The 24,481-nt window shown below is 44.5% G+C and overlaps 2 protein-coding genes across 2 annotated transcripts in view; both read left to right on the forward strand.

Annotated features, from left to right (window-relative positions):
- The window catches only part of SEC23IP (SEC23 interacting protein), a 148,617-nt gene that overhangs the window by 108,886 nt on the left and 15,250 nt on the right, over window positions 1-24,481 (forward strand). The window lies entirely within an intron of this gene.
- LOC147712168 (uncharacterized) overlaps window positions 10,829-24,481 on the forward strand; it is a 58,866-nt gene continuing 45,213 nt past the window's right edge. The window contains exon 1 of the mRNA XM_086922939.1: window positions 10,829-12,666. Within this exon, the coding sequence (XP_086779065.1) occupies window positions 11,093-12,666 (1,574 nt within the window). The 5' untranslated portion in view covers window positions 10,829-11,092. The remainder of the gene's footprint in view (window positions 12,667-24,481) is intronic.

The raw sequence follows: 24,481 nt of genomic DNA on the forward strand, positions 1-24,481 counted from the left end.
TGGCACGGACACTAAACCGGTAGTGCAGGTGCGCGTGAGAGGGAAGCCGCCTGCACTAAAACAAACACTTGCAGCCCGGGGTCTGGCTGCGCCGCCAGAGCAGCGGATGCAGCGGACCCGACGGAGCCGGACGAAGTCAGTACTGACCCCCGCATATGTCTCAGCCCTGCTCCCCTAGGTAACATGTCAAGTCTTTCTGTTTCGTAAGAGCTAATCCCGGAATAAACTGCAGTGCGAAAACAGAGACCTCATTACCTCTCTCGCAGAAGGCCATCGTTTCCGGGTGGGAGGTGCCGCTGGGGGTAACGAGAGGTGGACTTTGGGATACCTGTACAGAGGCCGCACCAGAGGTGCGCATGGGGGCTTGTCTCCATTTTACGACGAGCTTGTGAGGGACTTTCAAGTCTGGTGCAGTCAGGTGCATATATGGCAACATCTGTGAGCGCTCAAACGGAAGGAATAAAGATACAATTGCAGGTTTTTTTTACTTCGATTTCCAATGTAAACGTATTACCAGCAAGAAAATGAATCTTAAAAAACGTTTGCTTAAATCGGCAACCTCCCGTATATAGTTGGCAAATTGACACATCTGCCATGTCGCACTTGCCCTTCCCTGCTCAGGGACTTGTAATGCACGCACCGGTGGTGAAGTGGAGCCCTTCAGCTCGGCCACATTCACCCCTAAGGCAATGAATATCTGGGAGATATAGGCGAGTCGAGGGACCCCTCTCTTCACATTCGGGTAGAGCGGGGACATTATTTTACGTTACGCCACTGCCTTATCAGCCTTCCACGTGAACCGCCCATTTTTGCATGTGGAAGAATTGTTTTTAATTCCCGTGGAAGATTAGCTGCATGTGTGCCTGCTAGAGGGTTTTTGAAGAGATGCGCGAATCCCAACAGGATAGGATTAAAGGGGGGGGGGGGGCTCAGTTCGCGGGCCACCCTTTTTATCTCACAAAATGACTTGGTCCACCAAGAACTGGCTGGTCAGTGTTCTGCTACTCTGCGGGGTGGTGACTGAGCTTGGCATGATGGGTGAAGTGACTCTGTTGGTGTGAGATTCTCGGGTCATATCTGCATGAAAGTGGTCCAGTATAGGCGAGGCCGCCCTCTTCTGAAAGCAACTGGGTGGGTATATTGGGTGGGCTCAGATCAGACGCTCAAGACCCTTTGGGCTGACAGGGCTGTGGACTGGCTGAACCTGGGAGTCAGGATGCCAAGTTCTGTCAGCCTATGGCGCTGCCCTGACCTCTCCTCTAAAGCCAGTTTATGGCACATCAGGCCTTCATTGTCTACCCCATGTCCCGCTGCTCCTGATCTTTCTGCCTAAACCTGAAATCTGCGTTACAGAAAACACCAAAGTAAGGTGTTAGGAAATCCTTTTCAGTAGATCATAACCTCCTCCCGATGAAATCCAATAATACCCAGTGCATTCTAGCCCTTCTATTCACCTCTTCGGAGAACAGAGCCATGATGCATGGTGCTGCGAAGCTCGTACTCTCATTTAATTCACTTTAATTTATCCCAAAGAAACCAACGAAGATGCCTGTTATTACTTCCCTGAATGCGCAAGGCTAAACCTATTAACCTATCATGTACTAGGCTAACCACTAAACTGGGATTTCCTGTGGTACTGTGCAACTCACTGTAAAGCACATTAATGTCTTGTAAGGGGTAGTTAACGCTATGTAAATGCACTTTCAATCATGGCCGGACTGGCCGTAGCGGGCACCAGGCATTTCCCTGGTGGGTCGGAAGGGTGGGGGCAGGTTTTGTTGCAAAGGCAAATAATGTGGCATAATGTGGCATATTTTTTGATAGTATTACTTAACTCTTTTGTCATTATTACACATGGTAATACTGTCTGGGTAATTATTTCACCTCATTAGTACTAGCTTAACAACCAAATACAACAAGCATTTGCAATGCAATAGGTCTCACATTTACACAAGTTTGAGCTATTCACATTGCCAATAACAATGCCTTTTATTTTTGTTTTCGTTTTTAAAACATAAATAAAAGGCTTTGTCGTTTACAATGTCAATAGCCAGCAGCTTGCATCTCCCAGCATGCACTGTACCAACAGTATGCTTCACAGCCTCAGTTCTTGGATTTCTGACTCATGCTGAGAGGAACCCAGAAAACATCTGTTTTTTAACTCGATTATATGGCGGAACTTCCCTTAGAACCACTTTTTCACCTTTAATCAACAGTATATATTTACGTTAAGCATTTCCCTTCTTTGTTCTACAATTTATTATGTGTATTTTCTCATTTAAATACATAAATAATGCCTTCATTTTGTCTGTGTGGTTTGTTTACCCTCCTCGCTTTTTGTCAAAGACTGAGTTTTTGTCAGAAAATTACAAAAGCATTAAAAGACGAGCAAGTAATCTGCCTAAGGGAAAAACTTGAAGACCTCACAGCAGAAGATTTGAGGAAGAAACGGCAGATTCAGGCCAAAGAGGGTGCTCACTCTTTTTTGAGATTCTCCACTCTCCTTAAAAGGAAGATTCTAGAAGAGGAGACATCAACACCATCGCCTGCACTCCTGGGAGCAATAGTTGACATTTTAGCACACCCGATACAGACATGCCCGGTGTCCAGAGACAGTTTGACTGCAGGGTCGAAGGCAAGAGTCAAAAAACCATCAGGCAAGTCCATAACAAGAACGATCGCCTCACAGAAATGATTATCCCCTCCCAACTGCTTAGGTCATTTGCAGGCGCAATATAAGATGGCTGCTTCGGTAGGACATTGGATTAGTTGGTAAAACCTGCGCGCCTTTGGCTTTTAAGGCGTTTTTACACCCTACTCTTAATGTTATTTCTACTTCTTTTTTGTTTTCCATATATAGCTCATGATGCCAGGCCACACCGGTCTTCTGGTTTTCTTTTAGTTCATTGAATTAGTGTAGCAGTTCATTTCAGTTTAGTATATCTTAATTCGATTTTCTGGAGAGAAAAAAACAAAAGAACACAAGCCAATTCATTGTTTGAGAATAAAATACATTTACAAGTGATGACTAAAACTTAGTAATTTCCTTTCGATTGAAGAAAAGTCACATATACATGTAATAAAAACTTCTCAAATAAAGTACATTTACAGTAAGGAAAATCAGTTTCACTTGTATGAAAACAACAAGTCCTAGGAGTCACACAATAGCCTCCTGTCAGCCATCCATAGACTTCTACTTCTTACTGACATTTCAAGGAAGCAGCATACACTGTAACAAACGTCTGGGTTGCCCAAAAGCTGTAAATACATTAGGGCATCTTTATATATCCAGAAAGTTAGAGGTTCTAAAATGTGTTCAAGAAAACATAAAAAAAAAGTTGTATAAAATCTATAAAAACACATTACGTGCAACAAAGATTGTTCCAGCATCCCATCGTAGGGACCGGCCAATAAACTGCCCCCCCCTTCCCCCCCCTTCCCCCCCCCCAGTGATCTTCCCCATCTCCTCACTGTGCCATCTCCCCAAAGCTAAAAACTAAAGAACATTTCCAACAGAGAACTTACTTAAAGCCCCCTCCGAATATTTGGGTGAGACAAATATTTGGTTGGCAGGAGTTCGTCAACCTCTTTTCAGATTTACTTAAAGTGACCGGTGCAGTAAACATTTCAGGAAAACCAATATTGGTAAAGGATTTCTAGATGTATTTCATCCAGGGGATAGAAAGACCCTTGTCTGAACTAAAACAGTGTAAAATAATCTTCCTGTTAAAGCTTGCCTCACATTTGACCACAGGCTAACCCAAAGCAAACGCGGGTCCAACTTAACTAGATCGGAAACGTTAGACACATTTAGTTCCCAATGCAATATAAAATGGGAGCTAGTAGGAGGGAGGTTCAAAATATGCCGGCAAATCTGTTTTTCTTCGGCCTGTATAGGAGTGTGGCATTTTATATCGGGGATCACTCTGTTTTTTTCTTTATTTTATTTCCCTTTGCTTATCTTTAATTTGATTCCATTTTATTTCCTAGTAGTGGTAAGGGAGTTACCGATGTCCCTGCACTAGCTATGGTGGTTCTCCAGTTAGTCTTTTGTTTGGCCTCAGTCTTACATTGGTGCCTATTCACTGATGGTTTCTGGCCTGTTCACCTGCTTACGTCATGTGCAGGGGTGATACAACATGTCCGTTGACATGGACGCACAGTGATTTCAAAGGTAAGTCTGGATGCGTTCAGCACCACCAGTGCTGCTTTCATTTTACTGAGTCAATGGCTAAGTTTTGACTTTACCTATTCCTATTCCTCAATAATCAATGAAGCCGCCCCCCTGCAACTGAAAAGAGTCTCCACCAAAAACTCGAACCCATGGTATGATGGTAGACTCAATGAAGACAGACGTGCTATGCGCATGGCAGAGCGCACTTGGAGATCTGACCCCTCAGCACTGCACCTTAAAACGCTTAAGAATAAGAGAAACGCCTACTTCAGAAAAATCAAACGCTCGAAATCAGTCTTCTTTAGCCAACAGCTGGACCAAGCAAAAAACCGACCAAGAAAGCTGTTCGAGTTAGTCAAAATCCAAACCAAAACTCAACCTCCACAACCTAACATCTCAACAAATGATATTCCAAGCTGCGAGGACTTTTCTACTTTCTTCAAGCAAAAGACCGACAATATAAGATGTGATCTCCTCAAGGATGTAAGTCTATACTCCTGCTCCATCTGCTCAACTAACACTCAACCTAAAAACAACGCCTCATGGACGTCCTTCGACACCTATTCTGAAGAATCAATTCACAAATTGCTCGGCACCTTGAAGCCCGCTAATCACCTCACAGACCCACTACCTGCCAATGTTGTTAAAGCCCTCACCCCCCTGCTCCTTCCACTCTGGACTAAAATCATCAACGGTTCCCTTCAACAAGGATTCATCCCAGACTCCCTCAAGATAGGGCAAGTCACGCCTATACTCAAGAAACCCACAGCTGACCCGGCCGACTTAAACAATTACCGCCCCATCACCAAGATCCCCACTCTGGCCAAATTGCTAGAAAAATGCGTTCAACTCCAATTGACAAAACACATTGATCAGTTTGACCTCCTCAACCCTCACCAATCAGGATTCAGAGCAAAACATAGCACGGAAACTGCTATGACACACATAATCGATGACGCCCTCCAAATCCTTGATCACAATGAGTCCTGCCTCCTCATCCTTCTTGATCTCTCCTCAGCATTCGATACGGTCAAACACGAATCTACTGGAGATCTTAAAGACCAGAATGGGCATATCCGGGACTGTTCTCAAATGGTTCACGTCCTTTCTACACAACCGGTCTCAGAAGTTCAAGATCAACAACGCACTGTCCTCACCTGTGCCCGTAACACTTGGCGTCCCTCAAGGTTCCTCCCTATCCCCCACATTGTTCAACCTCGTCATGGAGCCACTCACTACCCTGCTTCAAGCATCAAATGTACACCTCCATATGTACGCCGATGACACTCAACTCTACCTCAAGCTACAATCACCGGAAGACATCAAGCTTTTGAACGCCACACTAAGAAACACCCAAGCATGGTTGGCCGATAATCACCTCAAACTAAAAGCGCTGAAAACTGAGTTCCTTCTGATCTCACCTCCGGCGAAAAAGGCCATCACCCAAACCTGGCTCACTCATCTAACCGCACTCAATGTCCAACCCACCATTGTGGACTCTGCGAAATCCCTTGGCATCACACTTGACTCCAATCTCAACATGCAGCAGCATATTAGCAAAGCAACTAAAGGAGCCAACTTCCAAATCAACACTCTGAGAAAACTCAAACCCTTCCTACCACCCAAGGACTTCCAAACTGTTGTACAAGCCCTAGTCATTCCTCGCATAGACTATGGAATTGTGGCTCTCAGCGGGCTGCCCCTAACAACAACGGCACCACTAAGAGCCTCGCTGAACGCAGCCGCGAGACTCATCACTGGCTCAAGAAAACACTCGCATATATCCCCTGACTTAAAAGCCCTGAACTGGCTGCCTTTTGAAGCCAGAGTTCAGCTGAAAATTGCCTGTATGACACACTCTGCCGTGCACCACAAGTCACCCAACTACCTCACTAACAAGCTGGCTGTATCAGGAGGCTCAAGATCCAGCAGAAGCACAAAAAACCTCCTCCTGAAACCTCGTAGATTCCGGAAGGAAAAAACATACAAACGCTCCTTCTCAGGAATGGCACCTAGGATCTGGAATGCACTCCCGCCAGAAACTAGGCTTATCCCCTCCACTGCTCTCTTCAAGAAAGAGGTAAAAGCCATCCTTATGGCTAAGTTTACCTGAACACTATTGTTACTGGAACATTGACATTATACGGTCCCTATATTATCGGCTACCTGAGTGTTTATCTGTGTTATACTCTTTTTTGACTGCTACTGGATCAAAGCCATTGCACGGACTCTATATTATTGGTTTCCAGTTTGTTTACTAGGGTTTATACTATGTCCTGATTGCTCTACTAACACCCGCTAGGGTGCTTAAATCTTATTCGATCGCCTCTGGAGCAAAGACACTGCACAGCTCCAATTTTTTGTTTCCTGATTGATATTAGTGTGTATACTCTTATGCGATTGCTACCCTACCTTGCAACCCTCCCACTACCGAATATTATAATGTCTCCAAGAGTTTGTCTACCCCACCTCCTGTTTCTGTAAAGCGCTCTGATATCTGCAAGGATCTTGTTCGCGCTATATAAAACCATAAAAATAAATAAATAAACACTTTTATTTTCTCTTAACCCTTATACCAGCCAACTCCCAGTTACCTCTTCACTGTCTTCCATCTTACCAACTAACTTGGACACAATCTGATACCCCATCCTTGCAAATAACCAGACTATTTCTAAGTGCATTTTAGTTAATAAACACCAAGATTTGTGACGTTCTTACGGAGCAAAATCCTGGTTTATTCTTCTCTGCGAACACCTGTACTCATGATGCATCATTTTCAAATTTTGTGATAGTCATACCACCAGGTTATAAAAACATTCATATTTCTTTCACAATAAGATGCAACAGCCTTGCTGTATTTTTCAGGAGGCATGTCATGATTAAACGTTGGGCCATTACAACAAGGTGAACTCTTCCTGAACTAATCTTTGATGTTTATTTTAGTATATAGATCCTTCGACCCGGCTACACATTCTGACCATGATTTCACATATTTCCAATTTCTTGGATGGTTTCCTGTCTTCTCCTCCTCCTGGGAGACTCCAACATCTGAGGAGAAGCATTCAGTCTCCGCAATTAGCATCTTTTTTCGAACCCTGTAATTTATTGGGATTTCCCAGTTAGTGAATGGTCAACCCCATGCTTGAGGTTATACCCTTGATTTTCTTTTATCTCATTTTAGTGTACACCAAGTCCTCCCCATCCTTCTTTGATCAGACCATTTTATGCTTCCCTTAGTAATTGCTGTGCTGTCTGAGGCGGCTGCCAAATAATCTCCCATTTGCACCAGGAAAGCTAATCATATTTGAAGCAAATTGTCGATCACCGAGTTTTCAGATTCTCTGCTTTTCAGCATCCCCACATTATCATCTTCTGGCCTATGACCACTGTAGATGCTTTGGTCCCGTCTCAGTCCTACGCACCCTGGTACATAAATGAGCAAAAAATTCAGATGCACATATGCAAAAAAGATTAATGATCCTGGAGATTCTTACTCCTAATCAAAGCGAGCTCAATTCAAAGCTGCGCTTAGCACCTATAAATCACTTCTCCACAGAGCTTGTGACTCTAAATTTGCTCCCAAAAAAGAACTCCTCAAATTTGGTTGAAGAACTATATACCATTGCTAACCCCTTTGCCAGCTCGTACTGTTGTAATTTTCACATTACTCTCTCCCAAGAACTTTGCTATTCTCTTTTCACATTCTTGTCAGAAAAGGTTAAAAAAAATTGCAATTGTTAATCTTTTTTTAAAATTCAAAATACCAGACTCCGCCAATCCCTCAAGATTCCACAGCCCCCAACTGCTATCTCAATTCATTCATCTCACCCTATATAAAACCCTAAAATTGTTGTCATCTATAAAATATGGTTCCACCCTTGATTCTTGCCCAGTCCTTATCCCTTAGTCTATTCCTCAGACTGTTGGCCCAGTCCTTACCAATATCTGTAATCTCTTGTTGACCACTGGGACAGTTCCCACTTGTTGGAAAATACTCTAGTGGGCCTTTTTTGAAAAAGAAAAAATATTCTGCTGATCCATCTGTCCTCGAAAACTACCGCCCATCTCTCAACTTCCTTTCCCAATAAGGATAATTGAAAATTAGTTTAATAACCAACTTTCTTCTTATTTGGAAAATTGACATTTTCTGGATCCCTTTCGAATGAGCTTTCATTGCCTGCTTTGCACCGAATCACTGCTGTAGATCATTCTGGATGATCTGCATATGCTAGCAGATCTGTGAAGTGCAGTAGCCCAATTACTGCTTGATCTTTCAGCAACATTGGATACCATCTCACACTATTCTGATTGAACAACTCTAGCTTTCCTTCATTCCGTATAATGCTCTTAAATGGGTCTCGGAATATCTCTACAGTAGATCCCAAACAGAGGGTCTCCCACTTTATTCAGCTTCCTTTTTAAAGAATGCTTCAGGAGTACCACAAGGATCCTCATTAACTTCCTCTCTGTTTAATGGTTGGTGTAGCCATGACCAGCAGCTCCCTTAGCGTCTAGTTCATGGCTTATGCAGATGATACCCATATTCTGCTTCGCCTTGACCGAAATACAACCTCATCGGTTTCCAGTCTTCAAAATTGCCGCAAGGCTTGTCTCATGGATGACCAATACATCACTTAAAGTGAGCACCAAAATCTTTATTTTTGGTTAGGATTCCTTTTCTGGCATTGTCTCTTGGTTGCCACCTAAATTAGGTCAAACTTACCAGTAAAAGAAGTGAGAAACGTAGGCATTTGGATGAATGGTTCTTTATTTCTCAAGGCATAGATTTAAAAAAATTCAGCGGACTGCTTTTCCACTTGAGGCTGCTTCAAAATGTATCCTACCCTTTCTACCCCTCTATTCCGGCGAACAATCACCCGTGCTCTTATCCTAGAGCATTTGGACTATTGTAACTCACTAAATGATGGTCTCCCCAATTTCTTGACTTGTCACCTACTTGTTGTCCAACATGAACAGTGTGTCTTATTATCGTATTCCCAAATTTGCTCACATCTGTGATCACTTATCACGTCTCCATAGGCTTCTGGCTCCTTCTCGCATTTACATTAAATCTCTCTGCATTAACCATCAAGCTTTCCACAAAATGGGACGTCACTTCTTAAAAGAAAAAAATTCAGGCTTATCATCCCTTTCGGTCTCTGCAGTCTTCCGCATTCAAGCTCTTGAAAGTTCTACCTATTCAACGAGCTTGGCTAGGTAGTAGGGCATTTTCCTACCTAGCAGTAGAACTATGGAATTTACACTCATAGGCAAATCAAGTGTAGTCTACTGCTTTGTGTGCAGTGACATTTTATTATGTACACTGGGGAAAATCTGCCTTAGAGTGCTGTTTTGCTTCCCTTTGGCCTACAAATGGTCCAGTAACATATCAAAATATGGTGAAAATGTGCACTAAGATCAACAAACCTGTAAGTTCCAAGAAGGTATCGGTACATCTTTTGGGTCTTCCAGAATGGTCATATTTCTCTGGCTCAGCTAGGAATCAAAGCCCAGGCTTTTTTGCGTCCTTCTGGGTCATGTTAATTGCATTACTCTCCAGAAGCTGGAAGAAAGGCTTCCTCACACAAAGGGAGCAATTAACAATGCGTGACTCTGCTCCTGTGCAGGAAAGGGAGGGGTAGAAGAGTCTGCATCTATCAGTTAACTGTCGCCCTTTACCAGGGATAGGACAGCCCAAGACTACTGAACAAAATAGGTAACCCAGCCCTGGTGTCAATACAGGATGGGCCTCCTCTTTGAAGCTTTGGTGGGAAAGGCCCTGGCAGTGAGGTTGGCAAGGGGCAGAGCTGAGGCTCTCGCAGGAAATGTGACTAGTGACTCCTGGATGACGCCATCCTGCATTTCAGGAGAATTTGGACAGGGGTGGAGAGGAGATATGGCACCCTATGATGGGTCAAGGGGGCCTGGCGTCTAGATCTTTCTGCCCCAATTACAAAAGGCTTGCACAAGGGGGAGAGGGTGCTTTTTGTTGGAGTGGGCATTTGGACAGGAGGTGTTAACCATGTACAACTGGAAGAACCCCCTGATGCCCTCCTAGACTAAGGACTCTGCCTACAGTTGACCCCAGTACTAGTGGGTATCTCCCCAGCACCAGGCACGTTGGTCCTCTTACACCGCTTAAGAACTAGTTGGGGAAGAACTGGACTTCTGCACCAGAGGAGAAAAAGGAGAAAAACTGGCTCAGAGTGCCAATGGAACCATCTTTCGGCAAAGTGTGCTACTATGAGCAAAATGAGCCCAAGATCACACACTACTTCCCCGACTGTTAATTAGGGCTCCCAGTTTATGAAATTTCGTTAAAAAAAATATATATTTCCGATTGTATTTATCCATATTTACTATCTGGTCATCATATTAATATGTTCAAGGCATGTGGGCTGCTGACTTCATATCTGTGCATAGATCGCTGCCTAGTGTTGGGTCCGGATGATTGCACATTGTTGTCCTGGAAGAGTCTTCGAAGTATCATGAGATAGGTGGCTCCTCCCTTGGACTACAGTGCGCATGGGCATCCTCTCCATCCTCAGATTGTTTTTTTCCGCCATTGGGTTCGGATGCATTTTCCTGTACTCCAAGTTCGGAATCGAAATAAACTTATCTAAAAGCCAAAAGGCCTTCGGATTCGTTGGTATTGTTTTCGATCGGTACCAAAAAGCTTTCTTCACAATCTACTTGCACTCCGGTCATCGAATCGGGCTGTTAGGCCTTCTTCACGCCACGTGGACCGACGGTCCATTCAAATATTGCCCGCAGTGCAACTCAAAGTTTCCGCATACAGATAAGCATCCTGTATGCAACACATGTTTATCACCAGATCATAATAAAGGCGATTGCCTACCTTGTGCTCAGTTCCGGTCCAAGAAGACGATCCGGAATTGGCGGGCGGCAAGGCAAGAGATGCAGAGGTCGGCACCGGAGCCCGAGAATATCTTCGACGACGAGGAAGAACTAGTTGACGACGAGGAAGAACTAGTTGACGTCGAAGACTCGGATCAAGAAGAGGATCAAGACTCCGAGCACGGCTCTGAATATTATGTCTACGAGGAAGAACAAATCGTCGAGGTCGAGGAATACGACCAAGACATCATAGCTGTCGAAGACTACTCCGATGACAACGGGGGGCGAACCGTGAGTACACCGCCCCACACAGACTCTATGCTAATATCAGAGACTCAGGTCGAGGCATCGCCAACAGGCCTTAGCCAAGATCTAAACACTGATTCTATAGCCCCGCAATGCAGCCCGGCTAAGAATATACAAAAAGAGCCTTCTGAGACACGTAATCCAAGAGCGGTTCAACCGAAACTGAAAGTCATCGACGCGACAGTCTTCGGACCGAACGTCGTCGAACAGAAGGTGATAAACACAAAGAGCGCCGAGCCGAAGGCCCGCGTTCCATATAAACCTTCGAAGCCAAGACCCGTCGACTCGAACAAATCCAGTTCGACAGCCGAAAAGGGACAAAAGGTTGTCTACGAAAGCAAAAGGGCTACGCCCAAGGCGGTCGTCGCACCGAAAGCGAAACCAAAAGTTGACCAACCAAGAACGGTCGAGCCGAAGCCCATCGATCCGAAGAAGGGCATAGAGCCGAAGCCACAGGCTCCGAGGACACCTCTACAGCCGAACAAGCCAAGACACCCGATAAAGGTTATCGAACAAACAAAACCAATCGGGCCAAAAAAAGTGGTGCAACCTGTGAAATCCGTTGCACCAACAAAACCTGTCGGACAGACACTGCCCATAAAGCCTCAAAAGCAGATCCAGGCACCGAAACCGGTCGAACCAAAAAAAGGCATTGAACCAAAAAAGGTCAAACCTAAAACATTGGCGCAAAGGCAAAAGACTGTGGAAGAGGAGTTCATCCATCCAGACCCCTCTACAGAAGATCAGTCTAAAGTATATATTCACCCAAATACTGGGAAAGTGACTGTTTACAAAAGGAAGAAAAGACCAGCGCCTGCTGAAGACTTTTCTATTATTCCACTCAAAAAGAAAATAGACTGTGCAACCTCTCCTATTCTTTTCGAGCCTATCTCTCCAGCTATGCCTACTACTCCATATGCACCATACTCACCTACACGCTCTGACTACGACCCAGATGTAGATCATGACACAGATGTTAATTTTGGATATCCACAAAACCCAGATGCAGACCCCAACTCACAGCCATGGGGGGATGACCCAGACCCTGATGAGGCTCAACCCATTACAGACACACCTGCATACCCAGCTAAACCATCACCTACAGAAGACACGGTGGCATTCAACTCATTAATAGATAGAGCAGCACTCTACCATAATGTAGAAATGCATGCAGATCCTATAGAGGAAGATTTTCTGTTTGATACGCTTGCAACATCAGAAAAAAGTGTCAAAACACTTCCCATGTTAAAAGGGGTCCTAAATCACGCAAATGACATATTCAGAGACACTGCTAGGGCACGTGTCATCAACCCTAGAATTGAGAAAAAGTATAGGGCTGCACCATTAGACCCTACTTACATCAGGGGACAACTGCCTCTAGACTCATTGGTAGTCTCCAACGCACGTAAGCGTGCTAATTCTCAAACTACTGGAGAGGCTCCTCCTCCTGATAAGGAGTCAAAGATTTTAGAAGCATCAGGCAAGATAGTAGCTGCTCAAGCAGCAAACTCATGGAGAATTGCCAATACTCAGGCCTTGTTGGCTAGATACGACAGAGCGCACTATGACAGTTTAGAAGCACTTCTCCAACACTTACCTGAGCCTTTCAAAGAGCAGGCCGATGAACTTGTACAGGAGGGAAGGTTCATTACCAATGCCTCCATTAAGTGTGCTCTAGACGCGGCAGACACAGCTGCCAGATCTATCAACACAAGCGTACTGCTTAGGAGACACGCATGGCTTCGCATATCTGGATTTAAGGGTGAGGTCCAGACCACAATTCTTAACCAGCCAATCAATCCAGATTTTTTATTTGGTGCAGCAGTTGACTCAATTCTGGACAAAATGAAAAAGGACACAGAGACTGCAAATTCAATGGGGGCTCTTCAGTCACAACAACACAGAGGCTCCTTTCGTCGCTCCAACTACAGAGGAGGAGCGCGAGGTAATACATCGCAGCAATCCTCCACATACAAAAGTAATACGCAATCCACATACAATAAAAACACTAATCGTGGTGGATACCGAGGAAATAATAACAAGGGCAGAGGGCGTGGAGGCAATGCCAATAGATCCTCCACTAATACCAAACAGTGACTTCTTGGCACTACCCCCAGACCATACAACACCAGTCGGGGGAAGATTACAACAGTTCCTACCAGTCTGGCTAAACATCACTACAGACAAGTGGGTCAGGCAAATTATCCAACATGGCTATTGCCTAGAACTCACAACCACACCACCCAACATACCACCCGTACACCGTCCAATGTCAAAGGAACATATAACATTATTGCAGCAAGAGGTCATCAGTATGCTGCAAAAGGGGGCCATAGAACCAGTCCCATTAAAACATCAAGGAACAGGAGTATACTCACTATACTTCCTCATTCCCAAAAAGGACGGGTCTCTCAGACCAATATTGGACCTCAGGTCCCTCAACCAGTACATTTTATCAGAGCATTTTCACATGCTCACTCTGCAACAAGTCTTACCACTGCTGCGGCAGGTAGACTTCCTAGCAACTCTAGACCTCAAAGACGCATACTTTCATATACCAATACACCCTGCTCACAGAAAGTATCTCAGGTTTACAATTCAAGGACAACACTACCAGTTCAAAGTCCTACCATTCGGTGTAACAACAGCTCCACGGGTGTTCACAAAATGCCTAGCAACAGTGGCGGCGCATCTCAGGAGACAACACATTCATGTGTACCCATATCTGGACGATTAGCTAATACAAGCGCCATCGGCCCAGCAATGTGCCAGCCACATGTCAAAGACCATTCATCTCCTGCACAGTCTAGGTTTCTCACTGAACTACCCAAAGTCTTACCTACAACCCTCCAACGTACAACAGTACCTGGGAGCTACAGTAGATACACTAGCAGCAAAGGCATATCCAAACACAGCACAGATCAACGGAATGTAAACGTTAATCCAAAGGTTCAAACCACAACACTCATTGCCAGCTCGAGTGTTCATGCAACTAATAGGCATGATGGCCTCGTGCATATTTATAGTCCCTCATGCCAGACTACACATGCGTCCGCTACAGGAGTGCCTAGCAAGGCAGTGGAACCAGGCTCAGGGACAATTAAAAGACCTAGTGTTGGTGACCAGTCGGGCATACAACTCTCTGCATTGGTGGAATCCACAAAAACTTTGCAAAGGACGACTGTTCCAGGAGCCTGTCCCACAAGTAGTGATGACGGCGGACGCATCCCTGATAGGCTGAGGAGCCCATGTCCTGCATTACACAGTAAATAACATGGTAAATTGATACTTGTATAGCGTACTACTCACCCGCAAGGGTCTCAAGGCGCTTGTACGAATACCGCTGTGGAACCCATCCTGGCTTTCCCTGTGAGGCGTCCACTCCTGGGCACCCACAAGGTGGAGGCCAGGCATCCTTAGCGTTGTGGGGGCCATTGTGGAGATTAAGCAAGCTATTGCCCAGAGTTGCAGAGTGGGAGTCCATGATTGGAATATGCACCGAGGCGAGAATTATCAGGTCCATGGAATTTTGAGCCCAAGACCCGCTGAGGCGGGGAATTGAACCCTGGTCCCGGGCTAGACCTCCTCATCAGGATCTGCTGCTCTAATCATTGAGCCACACTTCTCCACTCCAGGGTCCACAGTCCAGGGTCTATAGACTATACAACAGAAGAAGATGCACATCAACCTACTAGAGTTGATGGCGGTCTTTTTAGCACTAAAAGCGTTCAAAAAACACTTATGCAACCAGACTGTGTTGATCCGGACGGACAGCATGACAGCTATGTATTATATTCAAAAACAGGGAGGACACATTCCCCACAACTATCGCATCTAGCTCAAAGTGTGTGGAAATGGGCCATTCAGAGGAACATGTTTCTCATGGCAGAACACCTCCCAGGCAAGAACAATCAAATAGCCGACCTGCTCAGCAGGCACAGTCAACAGATGCACAAATGGGGGGATTCACCCCAATGTGCTCCAACCATTCTTCCGGCAGTGGGGACAACCGGAGATAGATCTGTTTGCCACAAGCGAAAACGCAAAATGCCAGTACTTTGCCACCAGGTTCCCACATCCGCAGTCGCAGGGCAATGCGATATGGATGAATTGGTCAGGCAAATTTGTGTACGCTTTTCCCCCAGCTCCATTAATACCGCTAGTGGCACGCAAAATGCGCCAACATTCACTGACGCTAATCCTAGTTGCTCCCACATTGGCGAGGCAACCATGGTACACAAGCTTCCTAGAACTGTCAGTGGTGCCTCATCAAAGACTGCGACTCACACCCAATCTTCTAACTCAGAGCCATGGAGAAATCCAACACCCAGATCCGCAACAGCTGAACCTGGCGATCTGGCTCCTGAAATCCTAGAGTTTGGATACCTGAACTTGCCTCCAGACTGCATGAATATTATCAAGGAGGCAAGAAAACCCTCTACCAGGGCATGTTATGTAGCAAAGTGGAAACGTTTCGTCATTTACTGCAGTAACAACGATATAAACCCATTAGATGCTTCTACACAGAACATCATTTGCTATCTCTTGCATCCACAATGTTGCAATTTAGCCTACTAATCCATCAGGATACATTTAGCTGCATTAGCAGCATATCTCCAAAACAGGCAACACCTTTCACTGTTTAGAGTGCCAGCAATTAAAGCATTTATGGAGGGACTTAAACGAGTAATTCCCCCAAAGCACCCACCTTCACCAGTATGGAATCTAAACATTGTTTTAACCAGACTTATGGGACCACCTTTTGAACCACTACACTCATGCGAACTACAATTTATTACTTGGAAGGTGGCTTTCCTTATTGCCATTACTTCACTTAGAAGAGCTAGTGAGCTGCAAGCCCTAACTATTCAAGAGCCATTCATTCAAGTACATGCGAATAGAGTAGTTCTCAGAACAAACCCTAAATTCATGCCAAAAGTGGTATCCCATTTTCATATAAATCAAACAATAGAACTGCCAGTGTTCTTTCAAAATCCACAGACAGTTGCTGAAAGGGCCTTACATACTCTAGATGTCAAAAGAGCTCTGCTATACTGTATAGATAGAACTAAGGCATTTCGCAAAACAAAACAGTTGTTTGTTGCTTTCTCACCGCAACACAAAGGCAACCCTATTTCGAAATCGGATATAGACCGATGGATCGTTAAGTGCTTTCAGATATGTTATTTAAAGGCAAAACGCACCTTAACAGTTCCCCCTAGGGCGCATTCTACACGCAAACTAGGGGCATCCATGGCTTTCCTAGGAAATATTACTTTACACGAAATTTGTAGAACAGCCACATGGTCAACCATACATACATTTACCAAACACTATTGTGTAGATGTACATTCCAAACAGCAAGCTGCTGTAGGACTGGCTGTTCTCAAAACTCTTTTTCAGACTGCTGCAGCTGGCATGGGCACCCAACGCTAGGGGAGATTCTGCTATACATTCTATGCACAGATATGAATTCAGCAGCCCACATGCCTCGAACGGAATATGCTACTTACCAGTATGCATCTGTTCTTGGCATGCAGGGCTGCTGACATTCATATCGCCCACCCGCCTCACCGGTGCCTGTCGCAGCTGTAGCATTCACTCTTTGCATGGCCATCTCTTACTGTACTATACTCCATCTCTGCCACGATGGCGAAAAACAATCTAAGGATGGAGAGGATGCCCATGCGCACTGTAGTCCAAGGGAGGAGCCACCTATCTCGTGATACTTCGAAGACTCTTCCAGGACAACAATGTGCAATCATCCGGACCCAACACTAGGCGGCGATCTATGCACAGATATGATTGTCAGCAGCCCTACATGCCAAGAACAGATGCATACTGGTAAGTAGCATATTCCTTATCCATATTTGTTTTCTGAATGAACAGAGTCTTAGAATAGTATATTATCACATTTCTTTAACTGATAAACATGCACTCATACTTTGATTCCTTTCTAGTTTTATTTAGAAAATTAAGCAGCCAAATACAACAAAACACTACACCCCCATGTAAATAAAGCATTTTATCTACCTTGACGATTGGTTGATTAAAGTTTACTTTGTGGAACACGTTTATTCACACTTCCTAGTTGTTACAGCATCTTGATCTTCATAACAACTTCCACAAATCAATGTCAGTGCAAGTTGTTGATTATCTGTTAACAGTTCTAAACACAAAAAAGGGAGAAGTGTCCCTTTGGAGGACATTTATCTACCATATTGCATTAAGCTATCAATTTCTGCAACAGTCTTGTCTTGAAGTCTCATCCATGCTGGTTCCTTTAGCCTTGTATATCTGTGTGGCTCAATGGTTAGAGCGGCAGACCCTGATGCAGAGGTCTGGCCCGGGACCAGGATTCAATTCCCGACGCGGCAGGGTCTTGGGCTCATTTGGCTGCGTCTCGATAATTCTCGCCTCAGCGCCTACTCTAATCATGGGGTCCCACGCTGCAACTCTGGGCAATAGCTTGCTTAATCTCCACAACGGCCCCTACAACACTGGGATGCCTGGCTTCACCTTGGGGATGCCCAGGAGGGGCATCTCACAGGGAGAGCCAGGAAGGGTTCCACAGCACTATACAGCGCCGGGACGCCCCGGTGATGGGCAGCTGTGCGCTTTACAAGTATCCTACATTTACATTTACATTTATAATACATGCCTCCAGGTGAGACCCCTACAACAGTGCAAGAAAGATTAGACTGCTCTATGGAATGATAATTGGGAATATAAATTGATCCTATTCACCTCAGCCAAGACATCCCTCAAGTTGTGGTGAGAGAGAAATCCTCCTGAAAGTAATTCCGTTTCTTCCTGACCTGCCTTCTGGAACTGTTATAACCGAAGCGTCCCTGAAGTTCATATACAAAGTCTGTCTGCTCAAGAGTTGTGGTCAAATAAATATAAATGTTCTGGAATGGACAGTAGTATGTCTGTCATTCGTACCGCCCATAACAAACAGGGTGATAACAGGTCCAGGGCTTTTTTTTTTTTTTACAGAAGGCACAAGCTATTTAGAAACTGGTTCTTATCAAGAAAGTTATCCAGCCAGGAAGTACGCCTTTCCAGGTATATAGAATTGCTAAGCAGATATGCAGAAAAGATACTCTCTCAACAACCACGAATGTGAATTAAGCTACAACATCTTTCAGGATCGTTGTCATACTGTGGGTTTCTTCAAATAGACCTTATTGCCACCATTCAAAAGACACATTCCCAAGCTTTGACCCAGGAGTATGGGAGCGAGGGTCTAACGGTTATGCATTTTGGATGGATTGGTCCAGCAGATTTCTTTACGCTTTTCCACTGCTGCAATTGAACCCTGCAGTGTTGATGAAGGTGAAATGGTCCAATGTCATGTCTCGTTGCTCCTCAGTAGCTGAAGCAGTGGTGGTTTCTAGAACTGCTTTACCTGTCACTGAAACTAAACTGGAAAATGATATGCAGGCTGAATCTTCAGTCGCGAATTCAAGGTAAGATACTGTACCCCTGTGTACAATCCCTGAATTTGGCAGTGTGGTTGCTGAGGTTATACAATATGGTCACCTAAATTTAACTCGGGCATGAACGATACTCTCAAAAAAGCCAAATGTTCCTCTACTAGAAGCCTCCACATGTTTGAATGGGGTGGAATTGTAAATTAGATTCTTAAAAAGGATCGTACCCCAATTGCTTGTCAAGAAAAAGTAATTATTCCTTATCTTCTACATTTGCAAGGTCAAATCTCCAATTTGGTTCTATAAATGTTCCCATTGCTCCCATCATGGCGTACAGGAAGTGACTTAAGTCTGTCTTAAGTCAGTTGGGGAGGTTATTATAGAGTTAAGGTGCTTGAATTGAAAGGAACACCCACCCTGCATAGATAGCTGCAATTTTGAGATTTCTAAGAGGCCAGGATTTTTGCTGCGGAGATCTCAGACATGCACATATGGTTTAAGTTTAGAAGAGAGGCGGATGCCAGATGGTGGAAGCATTTAAAGGCTAAGTAGTCAGCCTGTCTTAATGCATCTGCAAGAACATTCAAATGGCTGTGCTACAGTGTACAACATTTTTTATATCTACTTTGCATGGTTACTTTCTAATTGGTGCTATTGAATGGTGCTGTCCTCTGTGTGCTACTGCCAAAGTAAAACGTTCCTGCTCAGGTGCACCAGACATGTTTAAAGCAGCAGCTTACTGTTGGGTTGTGTGCCTCACCCGAGCACCACTCTTTTACTTGTAAAGGGATCACTGAAACCCCCATGACTGCACTGCACCGCACCATCAGAGCACCCAACCACTGCTTTGCCACTTCCAGAGTCAGATTACCACCTGCCACCTTTGTACCGATTTAGGACAGTGTTTTTTCCCCTAAACCACACTACCACCAATGCATCACACTATCACCCCATGGCAACCTACATCTTCACTACAATGCTGGACCACACTACTAATCCTGCACTGCCATCTCTTTGCTCCATGCTACCACACCTATCACAGTACTGCCCTGCTATAGTTCTGCATAGTCACCACCAACCTATCACATGCTCAACCCATCATATGCCCAACCCTACCCACACCTCCATTTTCTGTTAACATGTTACCACCAACACACTGTCTCCTCACAGCAGTACATTAAGACCCACATCACCCCAGATCCACTTGACTTATCGTTCACGTTTGATACGGTTGACCACCATACTCTCATTCAGCGCCTGGCCTATAGAGGAGTTTCAAACAAGGCCTCAGATATTCTTCTATCATATCTAACCGGTAGAGAGCAATACATTAAGATGGAGGAACATAAGTCACACCCTTATGCCTTGCCATGTGGTGTCCCACAGGGGTCATCACTCTGCCCCACCCTATTCAATGTTTACGTAACACTCCTAACCAAACTCATACGCTCCCATGGTTTTAAAGTTGTATGTTATGCCGACAACACACAAATAGTTGTCTCCCTAGTATCTAAACCGGAGGAAGTGGCACTTAGTTTTAATGACTGTATGAGTCACATTCTTACATCAATGTCAGAAAATTGTTTAAAATTGAATACAGGAAAGACTGAGGTGATCATGTTCGGATATGACACTTCTATCTGGAACTAGACCTGGTGGCCGAAAGCAGCCGGGTCCTGCCCTTAACCTGTCAGGCATGTAAAAAACACTTGTGGTCAAAATACACGACCAGCTCTCTCTATCAGACCAAGTGAATAAGAGCAATGCTGTTCTACCTAACAATACCACAATACCTTTTCTATCATAACACTACAAGCAGAACACTACTATTCCCCTTTGCTGCACTCCTCCTGACCTGCATTGGTCTTCACCACACTGTGACAAACTACCATTGCATGACACTTCAATATCATCCCAGTGCAAAAGTCACTCTGAAGCCTCTAACTACAGTGAAAAACAAAATGTCATGCTTTGTTCATAAAAGGCTTTTCCTAAACAACCTAACTTATTTGATTTGTTGAATTGTATTACCATTAGAAGTATTCTACTTGAATCGGAAAACATTACATTGCATGTTCTCCAGTATTGGATCTTTCATAGATTCACATGCTCCAATCATGGAGTTGCACAGCATTATATCAAAACAATCATGGTGGAGAAGTGTGGCTCAGGGGTTAGAGGCGGCAGACCCGGAAGCTGAGATCGGCCCTGGACCAGGGTTCAATTCCCCGCCCCGACGGGGGTTGGGCTCAATAATTCCACGGACTCGATAATTCTCACTCCGGTGCCTTCTCGACTCACGGGTTCACACTCTGCGACTCTGGGCAATAGCTTGCTTAATCTTCACAACGGCCCCTCGCGGCGGGATGCCTGGCTTTCACCTTGTGGATACCCTGCCGGGGTATCTCACAGGGGAATACCAGGACGGGTTCCCTAAGCAAGCGCATAGATGCCTGCGATGTGGGCGATTTGCGCTATATAAATACATTTACATTTACATATTAGTAGCATAGGCTACAATGGCACTAGGGCATGAATTTAATAGCCTATCATTGACCTTTTTTTAAAAAAAAGACCAAACTTAATCCACAACCAATCTCAGCCAACAGCACCCTCTAGAGCCTTCCCCACAGAGGCTAGTTCCCTCAGATTTTCTACCGCACGTCGTGTGAAGGAAGTCTCCCTGAGCGCTGCTCAGCTATTTTTCAAACCTTCTGTTTCAAGAAACGTCTTCTCAGGTCAGATCTATATTTCTTTCTAATATTCCCGTGGTACATTCCAACCAGAACATTCTAAGAAGGGATTATTCAGGCCATGTACCACCTGTGGGGGGGAAAAGAGACTTTATATTAATGATACTCATAAAAAGGGCATTTATTGTCTCTATCCCGACCACACAGTCAAAGACTGTAAAATATGTTGCACTTTCACACAGAAGACACTCAAGGACCGAGAGGGACGACTTCCGTTGTGGCTACAAAGGATTAAACCTAAAGACAACCCTGTGTCTGAGGGAGAGATCGATCATTCTTTTACATCTTGCAAAAAAGGGATGGATCCTCTGATAAAGAGCCTTCTGAACATCCTAAAAAGGCACTTAAGATACATCTTGCAAAAAAGGGATGGATCCTCTGATAAAGAGCCTCCTGAACATCCTAAAAAGGCACTTAAGAAAACCCATCATGAAACTCCTGGTCATTCTAAAAATATAATAGGAGAAATTACATCATAGACCTTCCTCAAAGGTTCATTCAGAGCCCTTTACGCCATCTGAAAAACAAATATCTGGCAAAAAATCTTCTAAATCCCTTCTGTTGACGACTGACTCCTGCTGAAAAGGTAAAGATTTCTCCATCTTTTATTCCCTCAGTGACGACACCGTTTTTGATGCTCTCATCGACGACATTAACGTCTACATTCACTATGGCTGCATCGCCATTAATAATATTGTCTCCGACGGCGTCGCCGACCACAGTTACAAATAGATTGTGGACGACACCAAAGTCGATTCCTCTTTAACGGACATCTTAAAGAAAACACCGTCGACAGAGCTCTTGTCGACGACAATACCTTCGACGACATAGTCAACAATAACCTCGTCCAGGCAGTTCAGTCAGAAAAACCTGTTTTGCCTGGGAAAACATAGAAATCCTTATCAACTACGGGTTTGTCGTCGACAGAGGTCTCGAATTTTTCATCTTCAGCACCTCTAACACCTGGCGCCAGTATCACGCCTATTATATACTGACAAACCCAGTATTGATTTGATTCGTTCAGCGTAGTAGAGCTGGACACACACACACTCCAACTGGGTTATAAGTATTTACTTAGACTTCATCTTATTATGTTAATTGCTGGCATGAAGGAAGTGGAAGAGATATGCCCGAAATGCATTTGGGACATACACAACAGTAAATGACAAACAGTTTCGATTATGGACACGCATGAATAAGACATTCACATGGAATATGTTGTGCATTTAACGAACTTTCAAGTCATGTTGGAATAATCAATTCCAAATAAGAAAATTCCCAGGATTTAAAATCTGAATAAAACTGGAATCCATAAACACGTCTAAGTTTGAACATTGATTTCCATTTGGAACTTTGGCAGTGCACAGAAGGGACAATCCTACATGTGGATAGCGCAATATTCTAAATTCTTCCAGCTCACACATCACCAAGCAAAGTTTTGCCTTTTCTACCAGCTCTGCTACTGGAGGAAGAGTCTGAAGATGAAAGTCTCTTTAGAGCGGCTCATAGCCTTTGAGAACCAAATGTAAAATGTCAGGATTTCGATGGTGGTGTGATCTATACTGTGAGGAAGATTATCAACAATATCCTGAATATATGCGTTGAACGTTCTAACCAAATACCTTTAGACTTAGTGACCATTCTCCAAGGAATGTTACAGGATCATTATAAACGGTTTCTAGGACCTCTTTCTTCTACATCTACCTCTCGACTTCAGCCATCAACGCAGTCTTCACAAAAAACACCACCTCCCAGGCGGTGCAAATTACAAATTCCAGGTACTCCTCTATCGTCATTACCACTGGCGGATCCCCCTACACATGACCTTGACGATTCGGAGGGTGATCAAGGGATCGCGCCTCCACTAATAACGAGTGGGATGACTATCTGATGACTTCGCCATTTCCCCAGGTTGCACCTCCAGTGGATTCACCTCCTGGCGATATTGGAGGTTTCCATAACATCATGGTAAGAGCAGTGAAGCGTTTTCAATTGCCTTTCACTACAAAACAGACTATTTTCTTTACGATTTTAAAGAATCAATAAAAAAATCGATAAGGGCTATTCCCATATTTGATTTTATATGGCAGAAAGAAGCTGGCCATGGTGACAACAGTAATGCCTAGGTTAGATCAGAAGTGCAAGGCACCGGATGATGCCAGATTCTGTCATCAGTCAAGCAGCCCAGAGACGCTCTAGAAATCCTGCTACCCCTATCACACCACCACCTGATAGGGAAGGACGTCACCTGGACACGATTGGGAAACGTTCTTCCAGCATGGCGGCAATGAGTTAGAGCTGCAAATTCTCTGGTGATTCTAGGGAGATTTGACAAGCAATGTGGTCGGATATGGCGCAGCGTATCGATCCACTGCCAGAGGATGCTAAACCTGACACCAGGAAGATTCTCCTAGAAGGCAAACAAGCTTCTTTCGGAGATAATAAACTGTGCCGTCGATATATCTCCTACAGGTTTCCAAAAACTGGCTGGAGCAGCTGTCCTCCGCAGGCACGGCTGGCTAAAAGCGACAACATTCAGACCAGAAGTCCAGACAAAGATACTAGTCATTCCCTATGACTGGGAAGCATTGTTCGGAAAACACATTGATGAAGCTCTGCAAAGCATTAAGGCGGATACTGACACCGCCAAGTCCCTAGGAACATTGCAGTTTCGCAAGCAACCCTTTTGGGGAGCCAGAGGAAAAAGTTCCTACTCTTGCAGAGGAGGATTCTAGAAGTACATGCAGCAATATCCGCCTTAACAAGGGCGATACATGCTAAAATATGCGCAGCAGTACAGACCGCCACCTGCAGCGGAGCACAAGCAGCCAATTAGAGGAAAACAGCCCACCAGGGGACGAGATGTTTATAAAAAACAATCTTTCCTTTCAGACGGCTACCTTCCCCAAATCCAAGAAACAACTTGGAGAACGTATTTCTCATTATATTCACCA

The sequence above is a fragment of the Lissotriton vulgaris genome, chromosome 5, assembly GCF_964263255.1.
Source record: "Lissotriton vulgaris chromosome 5, aLisVul1.2, whole genome shotgun sequence".
Lineage (NCBI taxonomy): Eukaryota > Metazoa > Chordata > Amphibia > Caudata > Salamandridae > Lissotriton > Lissotriton vulgaris.